This window comes from Mustela nivalis, assembly GCF_964662115.1.
Source record: "Mustela nivalis genome assembly, chromosome: 7".
NCBI lineage: Eukaryota > Metazoa > Chordata > Mammalia > Carnivora > Mustelidae > Mustela > Mustela nivalis.
The window spans coordinates 59903698-59919869 of record NC_139026.1 but is presented as its reverse complement, the minus strand read 5'-3'; the positions used below and the strand labels follow the sequence as shown (position 1 = coordinate 59919869).

General features: G+C 32.1%; 1 protein-coding gene across 3 annotated transcripts in view; it reads right to left on the bottom strand.

The window, feature by feature from the left end:
- Positions 1-16172, bottom strand: part of PIK3C2G (phosphatidylinositol-4-phosphate 3-kinase catalytic subunit type 2 gamma) — a 351683-nt gene that overhangs the window by 293588 nt on the left and 41923 nt on the right. For all 3 annotated transcript variants that reach the window (XM_082742400.1, XM_082742402.1, XM_082742401.1), the window contains exon 5: positions 15644-15758. In XM_082742400.1, coding sequence (XP_082598526.1) covers positions 15644-15758 — 115 coding nt within the window. The remainder of the gene's footprint in view (positions 1-15643; positions 15759-16172) is intronic.

Here is a 16172-nt window from a genome sequence, read left to right as displayed (position 1 = left end):
CTAAATTTTCTATAAATGTTCTTATTTTGACAATTGCTATTTTTTTAAGAAAACGCTTGTCAAAATGGTGATAGTATTCACAACATGTGTTCTATACCCTATGTCCCTTCCTCCTGTTAGATTCCTGTCCCCATGCTCTCCATGAGCTTTAATTGCTTCTTGAGTTATTTCTACTGCTAGTCTAAACATAAGGCATGGCATATGTATTCTTAAGCTCCTGCCTTCCTCCTCACTCAAGTTTTGCTCCAAAGGCATTCTCCATACTCTCACATGAATTCAAGTTCCTCCCCATTCATCCCCCACCCCCAACTCCTCTTTCCATGCTTAGAGTTCTGTTTTCCTATTCCTATTCTGGGAACCAGCTTAAGAGTAGTGGTCCACCTTGCTATCAAAGTTTCCTTTCGCCAGTGTGTTGAAGTCTAGACAATGGACCCCAGTCTGGTGTCTTCAGCCTTAGATATGGTTTCAGCTTTCTGGAACTATTTTATTTCACCCACCTGTATGTATACTCCTTACTAGGGCTTTGAGATAAATTCGATGGCCAGCAAATATGAATTTCAGATAGTAGTGAATTATTTTTTAGTATAGGTGTATGTGTCATATAATATTTGATATATATTTTTAAAAGTGGAGGTTTTTATGAAATTCACATTTAACTGGACAGGCTGTATTTTCATTTACTAAAGCTGCCTGTTCTACCCCTTTCTAAAAGTAGGATCTAAGTCTTCCCTTTTCTTTGCCTCACTCTGTGTATGTGTGTGTATATGGCAAGATCTGAGTAATTATCAGATTTTTGGTAATTATCAGATTTTGCATGTCTCTTTTTTCCCCTATAACTCATCTCCCCATTTTTTTTTTAAAGTTACTTTATGGGAATGTACTCTCATGGAAAACATTTGAATACAGTAAACTGTAAAAAACAAAACAGAGAAGAAAAATTCTCCTCTTTCCCTTTTCTAGAATAACAATTATTCAGAGTTTATGGCACTTCTTTTGTAAGCCAAAATAAGTGGCCAAGTACATATATGTTAAAAATGAAATCATTTTATTTTACCTATATCTCTAGCCTATAGCTAAATGTATTTTAACTCATTTTTGAGACTTTTATAATCAGAAAATTTAAACCATCTCTCTCATAGCAATGCCTTCTGCTATGTAATCATTGGTTTATAGTAACTATAATTTTTTTTTTTTTACTATTTTCTTTCATTTGTTGAGATTGAATCTTCTTTGAGTCTCTTCTTTATCTTTAGAGTCTTGGAAGACATAAGTATATTTGTTAATCTTCCAGTGGTTACCCAATTTTTAAATAACATGTATCTTAAGTCTTTTCCATTGTAACCTCAATTAAATCACTGTGTATATCGCACTCTCAAATAAACCTTAGAGCCTGAATATGACTTCAGTTCATTTCTCTTCCATTGCCCTCCACCTGTCCAATTAAAGATCATTTTGAATTTTAGTTCCATATTCTCTTATCACTTAACTGATGAGATCAAGATAAGTGTAAATAAAACAAAGTTAGAGATGGGAATTATAAAAAAGACATCTTAGAACATTTTGTTTTTAACTAAAAATGTCTAAATACACTCTCAGTCACCTAAGTGTTGATATCCTAGTAAAGAAAGCCTTTGATATAAGATGCAGGGTCTGTTGATTATAATTTTGTGACTTCTTTCTGACATAAACCAAGCCTATAAGTAATTATCTCTAACTTCTTATTCCACCTTCTTTATAAAGAGCATGTACCTGGACTTGAAGAACAACCTGAATAAAGAATTGGTTTAGATTTTTATAATTACTGCTCTAATCTTTTAAAGTTGTTTCTTCCAAATTTAATTCAGCAGTAATAATTTTTAATGATTCCTCTTTATCAATTATCTATAAAGAATTCAACTTAATTTTTTTCGTAGCAACATTTTCTTTTTTGTTCTTTATACTTACGTCCTTATATACAATCTATCTGGAATGCATTTGTTGAGTAAAGAGTGATGTATAGCTCCAATTTTAAACATTTTTCCAACACAGTGAAAATTTTCTGGAATATCTTTAATGAGGACATCTTCTAATCTTTGACCTATTGCAGTTATCACATGACTAGTTTTCATAAATATCTGATCTGTTTCTGGACTCTAAATATTCCATTAATCTATACCTCTCTTCCTGTGCCAATACCAAATTGCTTCAATTATTTAATTCTCTAGCATATTTTGAAGTGTGGAAATGAAAGTCACTATTTAAAGTAAATTATATTATCTATTTTTACACAGTTTCTCTTCCAGAACAATTTTAGAATCAGTGTGCCACTGTTAAGGAGAAAATGCTAATACAGTGTTGACTTATATTTAATTTATGGGATTAAGTAAGAAGAATTGGTATTTTTATAATATTGAATCTTCTTTCAAGGGTAGTATATTTTTACACGCACTCTAATTCTCTTCTATGCCCTTGAGTAAAGTGTTAGTTTTCTTTCAGGTTGTCCTTACACATACTATGTTTTTTGCAAGGTATTTTATAGATTCTGTTCTATTTTAAGTCGAAGCTTTTTTTCATGGTATCTATTCATTGATTTTATGTGTTGACTTAGTTTGTCGAATCCTGCTGTAATACCTAATGTTTTTCAGTTGATTATTTTGGATTTTCTAAATAGAAAATTATATTCTATTAAAATAATTACTGTTTTATCTATTGCTTCCCAATATTTTTGCTGACTGTTGTCTAGAACCCTCCTGAATAGTAATAATGATAATAGACATCCTTTTCATTTTCTTATTTTTATAGGAAATCCCTTAAAGGATTAACAGATGGATATAATATTTGCTGTGTATTCCTGTGGTGTATTTTTCATGTTTTATTTTGTTAATGATTTTTAAAAATTATAAATAAGTTTCAAGTTTTATCAGATAGGCTTTCTGTATCTGGTGCATCAAATTGAGAAGACCATTTGTTTCTTGAATGTGTTACTATATTAATTATACTGATTTTCCTAATGTTTAATTATATTTACATTTTTGTATAGATTGTCCCACTAGCAGATTTTATTTACATTTCTTAAGGTTTGTTTTTTTTTTTTGCATTTTTCAAAATTTAGATAGACCTGTAATTGTAAAATTTTATTACCTTTATTTGCTTTAGGCATCACAATTAGGCCAGCCTTGTAAACTTCATATACCTTTTCTCTGTCCTGGAACAGTTTATATAATTGGAAAATCTCTGTTCTCTGAAGGTTTGGTGCAATTTGCAAAAGCTAACTTTTCACGCCACACTGCTCATTGTTTTCTTTTATACTATGTACTTTTATTTTATTTTATTTATATTTTATACTTTTATTCTTTTATACTACTTTTATACTACTTTATACTTATCTCCTTGAGCTAAATTTTGAAAGCTCATCATTCCTTAGGATATTGTCTTGTTTTTTATAAAGCTGTCAAATGAATGTCCTAAAACCTTCCTATTTTATTTTATTTATTTTTATCCAAAACCTTCCTATTTTAAATATCTTTTAATATTTTATCTAGGACCTCCACAGTCCCTTTGCAATTGTTTTGTCCTTCCCATGCTGTCACTCCTTATTTTACCAGGAGTTTTTTAGAAATATTTTTTCCTGCCGTTTCATGAGAATTTTGGTGGGCTATGGGTAGAATTGCATTTTACTATATTAATCCTGTCATGAGGATATCTAATTATCATTCTAATAATATTATGTATGATTTTGCATGAAGAAACATCTCAAAAACTGGAAAGGAAGAACAGTTCTGGCCCAAATCTCCCATTTTGCAAATAAGGATCCTGGGTTTGACAAAATAAGACCAGACACTAGAACATAAATATTTGGAGTAAAAATAGCACACTTAAAATTTATATATAGATTCAGGCATTCCTGGTATAATGTGATACATGTGTTTCTTTTTTTCTTTCTTTTTTTTCCACAAGTTTCTTTTTATATAAGGGGGCAGTGGGGGTTTTTGCAAATTGTGGGCCAAAAATAACAGGTCTCCTGGGAAAAACTGTTGGAAGACACCACTCAAACCAATACAGGTCTGTAACCAGAACACACACAGACAAAGATATACAAATCTGAATAAAAACATCAGCACAGTTTTAAAACAACTTCTTGCTAGATGTATCTCCAAAGGCAAGGAAACAAAAGCAAAAATGAGCTGTTCTGACTTCATCAAGATAAAATGCTTTTGCACAGCGAAGGAAGCAATTGACAAAACCAAAAGATAACCAACAGAATGGGAGAGATATTTGCAAATGTCTTCTCAGATAAAGGGCAGTATCTGAGATCTATAAAGAACTTATCAAATTCAAATCTAAAAAATAAATAATCTAGTCAAGAAATAGGCAGAGGATATGAACAGATACTTCTCCAAAGAAGACATCCAAATGGCCAACAGACACATGAAAAAATGCTCAACATCACTCACATCAGGGAAATAGAAGTCAAAACCACAATGAGATACTACTTCACACTGGTCAGAATGGCTAAAATTAACAAATCAGGGACAAACAAATGTTGGCAAGGAATGGAGAAAGGGGAACCCTCTTACACTGTTGGTGGAGATGCAAGCTGGTGCTACTACTCTGGAAAACAGTATGGAGGTTCTCAAAAAGTTGAAAATAGAGCTATCCTCTATTTTATCCAGCAATTTCACCACTAAGTACTTACCCCAAAGATACAAGGGTAGTGATCTGAAGAGGCACTTGCACCCCAATGTTTATAGCAGCAATGTCCACAATAGCCAAACAATGGAAAGAACCCAGATGTCCATCAACAGATGAATGGAAAAGGAAGATGTGGTATGTATGTATGTATATATATATATGAATATTACTCCCCCATCAAAAAATGAAATCTTACCATTTGCAAAGACATGGATGGAACTAGAGAGTATTATGCTAAGAGAAATAAGTCAATCAGAGAAAGACAATTATCATATGATTCCAATTATGCAGAATTTAAGAAACTAAACAGAGGATCATGAGGGAAGGGAGGTAAAAATAAAATAAGACAAAATCAGAGAGGCAGACAAACCCTAAGAGACTCTTCACTATAGGAAGCAAACTGAGGGTTGCTGGAGGGGAGATGGGTGAGGGGATAGGGTACCTGGGTGATGGACATTAAAGGGGACATTTGATGTAATGAGCACTGGGTGTTATATGCAACTGATTAATCACTGAACTCTTCCTCTGAAACTAATAATGCACCATAATTTAATTAATTGAATTTAAATACAATAAAAATTTTAAGAATTTAAAGAATCTTTAAGAAATATAAAGAAATATCATAGTAGATAAAGAGTTGGCTTTCAGAAAAGCCTTAGTTTGGATGGAAGAGGATGGAAGAAACCTTTGTTGCTTCTAAATACAGAGGCAAGAGCAAAATGCACAAAATTGTGGAATTCTGCAGTAAGCATTTTCAAGACAGAGCCGGGGTCTGAGTTGAAAAAAAATGCATGTTGGTGAATGGTCACTGGTCAGTGTGTACAATACTGTCACCCTCAGCAGCTTCCTGTGTACTTTGCTTTTAGCTACTCTTTTTAGTGGAACAAAACATTAGTATGCCAGAATGTTTTACATGTATTAAGGAGACTTCTATGGGTACATTAATTTATGTTACAGAACACGTTATTTTGAGATTGTACTCAGTACCTCATTTTTTCAGATATCATATTTAAAGTACTAAGTCATGTTTATGTATGTTAGCAGTAACAAAAACTATTACTGTGCTAGAATTGTCACTTAAATGAAATGTCTGATGTTACATTGTCTCTAATAACCATAATGCTTTTTAAGAGCTATAAACTACTATTCACCACTCTGCCATCACTCTGCTTGGCAAGACCACCATTTTGGTCAATTTGCTTATGATGATCTAGGGCTATACTACCTAATATAGTAACATTAGACTCATGTGGCTATTGAACACTCAAAATGTCACTAGTCTGAATTAAGATGTGCTCGAAGCATAAAAATACATACTGAATTTTGAAGATTTAGCACCGAAAGGGAATATAAAACATATCAATATTTTAAAAATTTTGATTACATGTTGAAATGATACTATTTTGGTTAAATAAAATATTTGAGTTAAATAAATAAAATATTATATTAAAATTTATTTCTATCAGTTTCTTTTTATATGTTTTTTAAAGTGGCTAGTAGAAAACTTAAAATAATTATGTGGCCCACATTACATTTCCATTGGACAGAGCCAGATGAAAGAGAAGAGAGAAAAAGAAAACAAAGCATTAAAGAATAGAAAGAAGGTTGATATATAGAATTTAATGAGTAAATGGACTAAGGAAAAATCAATAAGTGTTTGTTGACTCTAGATATCAGAAAAGATAGGAAGAAAGCCTACCGTACCAAAAGAAAGAAAAACAAACATCACTGCTAAGATGGATAATACAAGAAAATACTATATGAGAACTAAGAGAAAAGGCCACATTAGGTATTACTATGTTTTTTGTGTGTGTGTGAATATTGGAATTATCTACTTCAGATTATATACAGAAGATGTTTTTCTGAATCTGGTAACATTTCAAATATGGGTTCTTAGTAGTTTTATTTAACCATATGTGAAAAAATCTTAGACTGTTAAATGAACTGAATCTTTATGATACAATGAAAAGTTTAGGTTTTTTCTTCATAAATCAAAATTCTGCACATCCTTTTATTTATTCCCTCAGCAAATCTTTGATTCCAGCTACGTGTTGTTAGCTACTATCTTGGGAACTGTTATGAGTATACCTGCCATTTAAGATAAACACCAAAGAGCTGAATCCTTGCACGTAATTACCCCTATTTCCTATTCATAAGTAGCTCACATTATTTTTAAGTATTTCTATAGCAGTATGTTTGTATAAAGAGATTAATGACCTTAACACCAAAAAATGATATGTAAGTACTTCAAATTTATCTTATGGGCAAAAAAAGACATCCTAAATAATGTTGGACCTACAAATATTGATTCCCATCAGGCTAGGCACTCCTTGTAAACTCACGTTTAAACATTATTCTATTATTGGAATAAATACATATCCTTTTTTTAATAAGCTAACCTAGTTAGGTTTAAATATTCTCCATTCTTAAATGTAAGAAGTACTCACAGAGATGCATTTTGAGATATTATAGTCCTATATAGAAAAAAATGTATGTCCATTTGATTTTATTGAAAGCCAGGATTGCTGAGAGCTATTAAAGATCTTTCTTTAAGGAAATTCAACAATTAAGCTGCCTGTTAATACTTAGGTTGACTAAGAGATGTAAAGTGAATATAAGAAAATGCTAAAATATTAATAATACTGTAGCCCTCAAGAGAATATTTTTCAAATACTTATGTATGTGTATTCTGTAAACACACTATTCCTTTTATATTTGACACTTAAAAATGTTGATGATGTTAATTCTATCATGATCCTTAATTTTAGTAAGTTTCGTAACTAACAAAAACACCCTGGATTTATGCTTTAAGTGTTACTTGTTGCTCCTCAGCATAGATAAAGATCGGTGGTACACTGTTTTCCTCAATCAGTGCTCCTCAATTTTATTGTTATTTTGCTTTCAGGGAAACCATAAACAGGACAGCTTAAACTTCATGATTTAAAGACAAGCGTAGGTTAAATTCTAACACTAGGGCTCACAGCGAGGGTGGTTAGCAGACAGGGGTCATGGTTTTGAATAGGGACTCTCTATGGGACATAAATTGATACCAGTATCTACAATTTGAGAGAGAATTGCACCTAAGAGATCGAAACTTCTTTTCCGATGCCCCATTTTTTTTCTTAAGAATTCCCTCCAGCTTGTAAAAGGGCAACTATCCCTCAGGCCTCTTCACTTGAATGTGGTTGTATTTCTTTACATATATAGTACACATACTTTTTTAAATTCCATTTTTTTAAATCTAGAGGAAATGTTTTATAACACCTTTCAAGTTTGTAATGCCTTCTTTAAAGCTGTGCATTTACAAAAGACAAATAACTGCACAACAATGTAAATAAAAAAGTTAAAGAAGATAGAAAGTAAGTAAGGAGGAAACCTATCAGTGAATTTGGAAATTTGTGTCCTTTACAAAAATGTGCACTAAACTCCAGGGAGTTATTTCAGAGGTATGGTGTGCAAAGTTTGTAATACAGTCACCAACTGAAGAAAAAAAATACAGTTCTTAACCCATTTCAAGGTTTCATTATTTTCTCACAAACCTCCAGAGGATAAACAATCTTTAGACTTTATTAGTACAAAACATTTAAGAACTAAATTTAAAATAATGCATGTAGGCCTCATAAGATAATACTGGCTTATTTGAAATACTACACAATTTACATATTGTCTAGCTAATTCCTTTACTTTAAGAAAAACGGAACTTAATTTGATTCAGAATTGGTGGGGGGTAAGAGTGTGATTTTTATTTCTTAGCTTTTAGAAGTAAATGTTTTTGAGTTATAAAAATAACTTGATAGCTGCCTATTGATTATTATAGATTTAGGTATAATGAAATTAAATTATATACCTCTGTTTAGTTCTGATTTGCTTTGTCTTCTTGGAAAAATAATGCAACAGGTTTTTATTTTTATAAAAACTTGATAAAACTTTTATAAAAACTTGATGAAAAGACTCAAGTCTGTTGGTTAATAATGTGTGTATAAACATGACAAAGCTTTTTAGAAAACTTCGGTCTGAAATACGCTGTAATTCTTACCTATAGCTTTTTTTTTTTTTTCCAAAGATTTTATTCATTTGTTTGACAGAGAGAAATCACAAGTAGACGGAGAGGCAGGCAGAGAGAGAGGAAGGGAAGCAGGCTCCCCGCTGAGCAGAGAGCCCGATGCGGGACTCGATCCCATGACCCTGAGATCATGACCTGAGCTGAAGGCAGCGGCCCAACCCACTGAGCCACCCAGGCGCCCCCTTACCTATAGCTTTTAATAGCAAACAACCTTTATTTAGCACAAGCACTTTCTTTGGGGAATTGCTTTCAAATGAAGTTGTATAAAGAGTATTCTTATATTAGGACATTTGTTCTAGTATAGAATTATTGGTTGAAACCAAATGTGTATTATTGTTATTTTAGATAACTATTAAAGATAGAAGCCAAAATTAATTTTTAAATGTTAGGTAAAGTACTCTGAAGGAGATCTAATAACTGATTTGAAGAAACTCAAGATATTTTAATGAATGATTTATTACTAAAATGCAACTTCTATTATTATATGTGAGAGTTCTCAAAGTTATGACTTTTTTTTTCTAATTCTCTGACATGATTTTGTGATTTCTAAGGGGGAAGAGTAAGTTACGTAAAAGAGAAAAATACCTTCAGCTATTTATTAGACAAAATTAAGTCAAAAAAGCCAAAAAGAGTTGATTATAATATTGATAATCTTGGGCTATTTATTCCATGTGTGCTGGAAATAATCAGTTTGTTCAAGCTTGCTAAATGGAATCCTTAATTTTATTAAGAAGAAAGACACTCATCCCCCCCCCCCCCCCAGGAATATATACAACCCAGTTTTTACTGCTAATGAGTATAATCCTTATATATTAAGTTAACTTTATATAGCTTCAACTCTATATAAGTTAGCCTTTTCCTTACTGGTATTTAATAGTCTGACTACTTTGAATAAAACAATTACAATTTATAATCAAATGTTTAAAGAATAAATTAATACAAATTGTCATGAGATTAGCTAGTTTTTTTTTAAATAGTAGGTTTTTATAAAGAAGATTATTTAAAAATTCTAATTAGATTTAATTTTCAAAGAGGACTTTCTCACTCTAATCAAAGGTTATTCAACATTTTCTCTATTAGGGAAGGTCAGAAGAGAGAAAAGGGACTCCCAAATAGATAGCAAGATCAAATTAGTCAATGCTGCTGATGAATAAAGAGAAAGATACTGCCTTTTAAATTTAGATTTAAGAATATAACAATTTCAAAGTAAGAATTTTAATTACAGTAGGTTTTGTTTTTCTTTTTTCTTTTTATATTTTTTAGCACTCTGGGTTCTAGCATTCCTTGACAAAAGTCAATTAAATCATAAAAAACAGTTTAGTTTCATTATTTCCTTTAAATCAAAGATATAACACCTGGTCATAACTGTAAACAATTGACCCAAGCAAAATTTATCAAGAAAGACTTTTTGGTTTCTTATGCATCACTTGTGGTTTGCTACTGACAGTGCAGTCATGATTTATTCAACAAAAAGCTTTTAAGTGTAGTAAATTGTATCATTTCACACAGCACCTAAGAAACATTGTTTTGAAGCTGAATTAGAACGTACAACACAAGACTTTTGAGGGAAGAAATTACTTAAATTACATAGGTTAAGAATAAGAATCAGAAAAACCTGCACCCCCAGTAAATGCTGGACTAGATACTAAGGGGTACAGTTGTGAAGTAACATTATATTTCATATATTATAAATATATTGAGAAAGAAAAATCTCGTGTGAGATGGTTACAAGAGAAGGTGAAGGTACAAGTCTTGTTATTCCCTGGAATGACAGCATACCCAGGCACACTTCAGGGTTTGTTTTTGTTGTTGTGGTTTTTAAGATTTTATTTGTCAGAGAGAGAAAGAGAGCACTAGCAGGGGTAGCGTCAGGCAGAAGGAGAAGCAGACTTCCCCACCAAGCAAGTAGCCTGAAGCTGAACTCGATCCCAAGACCTGGGATCATGACCTGAGCCAAAGGCAGGCACTTAACTGACAGAGCCACCCAGGCATCCCTCACAGTTTGGGGTCTATATCTGTACTACATCTAACAGGGAAGAAAAGAGGTAGTAGTAAGTCCTGTCCTTAAGCCTACCACTGTATTAGCCTAATGGGGTCTGTCTACTGGATAAGCTCATGGGAAAAGAGGAAACTAAATTACCAAGGATATTTCCTGCTGTAGTACTTAATTTAGGGCCTACAGACCAGGAACATGATGGAAGATGTTAATATTTATTGAATGTACAAGATACCTTTTATTTTTCTATTACTTCTCTAGTTTATTCAGATTCTAATTTGCAGTTTTTGTATTCCATACTTTATAGTGTGGACCATTTTGTATTAAGCTATCTTGAGCCAATGAGAAAATTGATAGTTTCTGTCCTAATTCTTTAATTTTTTCTTTGTACATATTATTTAAAACCATGCATAAAGAAAGCAGTTTTGGAGGAGAATACTGTAGCTAATGAAACTACTTGATATAATTGACATATCTGGTAAATACATGATATCTGAGTGTAAGAGGTCAGAAACCTACTCATTTTTGAGAATAGTTATGGAGACATGTTATTAAAGTGAGTTCCTATATTTATGGAAACACTGAACAGGGAGAGGAAGGGCCAAAACAAGAGTAGTAGAGAGAGAGAGACAGGGAAAAAGGGGGAAAGACGGGGAGAGAGAGAAAATGGAGTATTTTAATTTACAGAAAAAGTCTGTAATGCTAAATTAGGATGAATGTTATAAATGAGTTGCCATAATAATACAGTTGACTTATAAAAAAGGGATTTGGACTTCCTAAGAAAGTCATCTTTCTTAATTTTATGATAGGTTACAAAACATACATAGCATCTTAATTGCTTTGTTGATTAATTTCAGTTTTGTTCAATGTAATGTTTTGGAAAAGTGTGTAAATTTTTTTTTCATAGATTCAAAATTATTAGGTTAATAATAGCCCTGGGCCTCTAAAGACAGGTGAGTTCAGTGAAATAGCAAAATGAAGGAGTACTAGAGCGTCATAAATATACTATTAACAAAGTTATGAGAAAGCATATCATTGACATTTTAATTGCGACAACGAAATGTCATAGCTACTTCCTCAATACTTGGTTCATGAGGTAGTTCGTTACTTATTGTGACTATTTTGACAGACAAATATAGCGACTGGAAGAAACCAAGGAGTTTACATTTTAAGGATTTTCCTTTAGTCTAAAATAGATGAGAAATTGCAAAAGTAGCAACTAAATATAATTTATCTCTATCTTCATAATGCAGAACAAATTGAAAAGCATAGTTCTGATAACATAAGGAGAACTTAAAATGAAAAAAAAATTTCTACATCATCCCACAAAAATAATAATGGTTTTTTGCTGGGACGGGGGAGAGAGAATGTTTCTCTACTTTTCAGTTCACTGTATCTGAACAACCACATAATATTTTTAGTTTTCTTAGACCTACACTTTACAGGAGCTCAAGGAGTCTATTACTATTACTATTAGTCTACTACTAAAAGATTAGTAAAGGCTTAGTAATATTTCTACATTTGGAATTAAAGATTACTAAAATATAATCCTGCAGCTCATTTGTGCTATATCAGTTTATATTTCTAGCAGATGTTTACATATTGTCCATTTTCAACTGAATTTCATCATAAGTAATTTAATAATCTGATGGGAAAAAGTGTTATTTCATTGTTTTAAATGGATGTTATTAGATTAAATTAAATAATTTCTTGTCCACTGAATTTCTATTCGTGCTATTCATATTCTTTTTTTTTTTTTTTTAAGATTTTATTCACTTATTCGACGGTGAGAGAGAGAGCACAAGTAGGGGCAGTAGCAGAGGGGGAGGGAGAAGCAGATCTCAGCTGAGCAGGGAGCATGACGTGGAGCTAGATCCTGGGACCCTGGGATCATGACCTGAGCTGAAGGCAAACACTTAACTGACTGAACCACCCAAGGCTTCCCCATGCTATTCACATTCCTAGCCTGTTTTTCCTTGATAATATTTTTTTAAAAACAAAAAGTGTATTTTATATATTTTAAGGCCATTAACATTTGATCACATAGTACTGGTTTTTTCCTCAGTATTTATACTTTAAACACAAGTTTATTATTGACTTTTCTTTGCACTTTTTCCATACTCTTGCTGTCAGTCCCTCTGTGATCTATAAGCATTAGCTATGTAATAATGCTAATACTGCCCACATGATAGGACTTTATAAGAAGTGATTATAGGGCTTTATGAATTTTTAGGCAAGGGAAAGAGCAAAGGTTATGTATAACTTATCTTTGTATTCTCAAATGATCAGCCAAATATCTTATATGTGTGTCGTTTTCAATAGGTGTTGACTAATACAATCTTTGTACCCCATTCCTACAGACTAAAGAAACTACATATATTTTTCACCAGTATTCCAGCATGAAGAACCTATTTGCTATTTCTTGTATATCCTTCAAGAGGTTTTGTAATCTTGTTTTGTAGTTCATACCCAGGGCAAGCAGCCAAACCCAGGTTTGAGTTCAGCTTCATTCTCCCACCTTCCTAGCTGTGTGATCTTAAGCAAAGCCTCAGACTTCCTGTCTGTAAAACAGGGTTAATTACAGTATCTATCATATTGATAATGTCATAAGACTTAGGAGTCTACCCAATATGAGGTAACCAAATAATGAGCATTTGCTAAATGGTTATTATTATTACAATCAAAGCTAGTCAAATACTCCAGATGAAGAGTAGTACTACAACTGTTAGAGTCTAAATTATTACCTATTACCTTATTAACTTTATTATGTGGTACCTGTGTTCCCTCCAGAGAACGTTATAAAGATTTCCAAGTATTTAAGAACATTTTTGCTTTTTATTAATATTATTATTACTATCTTCTTTTTTTTTTTTTTTTTGAGAGAGAGAGTGGGGTTGGATGGACAGAGGAGAGAGGAGAGAATTTTAAGCAGGCTTCACACCCAGTGTGGAGCCCAATGTAGGGCTCTATCTAACAACCCTGAGATCATGACCTGAGGCAAAATCAAGAGTCGGATGCTTAACCAGCTGAGTCACCCAGGGGCCCCTAGGACATATATTTGTAGACGGTTGCAAGGGAATAAACAAACAAACAAAAAAATCTAAATGATTTAGATGTTAGAAAGAATGATAGTGAATTTTTTGCTTATTTTAAAGAATCATACCAAACAGGTAGGATGTTAATCTTAAATAGTAAGTAAATCCCTGACATATACATATCTTTCCAATTCCAGTAGGGAAAAATGAGTATAATTAATTTATACTTGTAACTTTACTATCTTAACAAAAACCGAGGTAAATGTTATTTTGTTAGAAACGAATTACTTTGAAATATTTTAGAAATCTATTATGTTCATATTAACAAAAAAAAGAGCAAAATGAGATATACATTTCAACAATTGAGCTAATTATGGATGACTTACACATTTGAAACAGCAAGTAAGAAGACAAGGTCCATTATAAATTTGTTCACATTATAGTCTTATAAATTTCTGTTTCTTTAACACTTTTGCTTATGGGATGATGCTTCCTACTGACAACACTAGATACATAAATGTGATAATGTTTCTTATTCTTTGTATTCAATATTTGACATTAGCCAAAGTCCAGTTGTACATTTGGAGATATAATTTCAGAGGATGAATTTTAATGAGCATTCAGTATAAGTATAAGCATTCAGTATAAGTACATTTCTCAAGTATTTCTCCTTGCTCTTTGGATATATCTCAAAAACCGTATGTTGGAAGAAGGTAGCAGCCTAGTCATTTCTAGGCTAATACATTTCTCAAGTATTTCTCCTTGCTCTTTGGATATATCTCAAAAACCGTATGTTGGAAGAAGGTAGCAGCCTAGTCATTGGGTATGTTCATAGGTTCAAACAGGTAAGAGAGAAGGGAAGTATCTGTGAGTTCAGTACAACAAAACATCTGTGATTTCATATAAATCTTTATTATTATTTTGTTATAACTGGAATTACAAAAAAGGAAATAATCAGCCTTAAAAGCCACTTACAGTTAACATTGCACAGTGAAGGTCTGGATTTGCTGATAATATTGTTAAATTCATCAAATTTTCATGTACATTTATGATGGAATAATAATGACAGTGACAATGAGTATCTGAAAAGAAATACACTTTTACTTCCATGAGACTACTGTCATTCTTAGACACTTGTGGAAACACAAAGGAAAAATGTAAATGACAATACACTTTATTGATTACTTTACTCTCTAGAATAACTGCAGTACAAGCAGAGAAATATCTCCTTTCTTAAAATTGTATTATATTTTCAAGGTTGATCTTTAATGAATTTCAGAATAGCCATAATTGTGATATAATAAAAGAAGGTGAGTTTTCTATCAAATAAGTATTTGCAATTGACCTACATAAGAACAGACTTCAATTGTTACAAGAGCTGCCTGACTAAAGAAATGGAGGTTACTGTTTTATGAAAATGTTATTGTGCTCATACTCAAACCCTCTGTGATTTTTAAAAATCAGTATTTAATCAGTATACTATTATTTCAAATCAAAAATTACTCACTGCAAAATAACGTGTTACTTTTAAAAAATTGTCATCAGTTCTAATAAGCTTTACTACAGTGACTTGTTTGGCCCAGGACTTTCTTGGTTGCAAAACTGAAATTTCCATTTCCTAAGAATATCACCCTCCTGGTCACAGGTCGCTTAAAAACATGTTGCCATAAATATACAAAATACAAAATAAAACCAAGAATGAGACTATTGCTATGAGTTATAAAATTTTGAATTCACCTTAAAAAGGGCAGAGTTGATGTGATTATGTTGGTTATAAGAGTATAGTGTTTGTACAAAGTATGTTTAAAAGAAAAAAATGAAGTGTGCCTTAGCATAGGTTATAACAATAATCAGATTTTACCTTAATAAGATACTTACTTCTGCAAAAATTCTTCATAGCCACATATACTTAGAAGATGATCTTTGGGGAATAACTGGTCATTTGTACAAAAATGTAGAATCTCTGCAATTAGGTCTTTGACAAGATAATTAGCTAAAAACAAAGATGAATAATAAAGAAGTTAATAAGAGCTTATCATATATTGGCTGAGAAAAAGGTTCTGAGCACCAAAAAAAAGATACATATATTTTGAACTATTGTAACTGTCTAGCTCCATCAAGCGGTATGAAAATGAGATGCATCTCTTTTATTAGTCTGGTTAAATTTGGAGATACTTTTGAAAAACAGTTGTTTGCATATTCTTTAATCAGTCTGTCTTCATATTACTGACAGACCTAGGTATTATATTCCTTATGTTAAAACCTTAATACATTGTGGCTCTGCATAGAAAGTATTCTACTGTGAGGGCAGTTGGGTGGCTCAATCCGTTAAAGGTCTGACTTCAGCTCAGGTGGTGATCTCTTGGGTCTTGAGATCAAGCCCTGCATTGGGCTCCTTGCTCAGCAG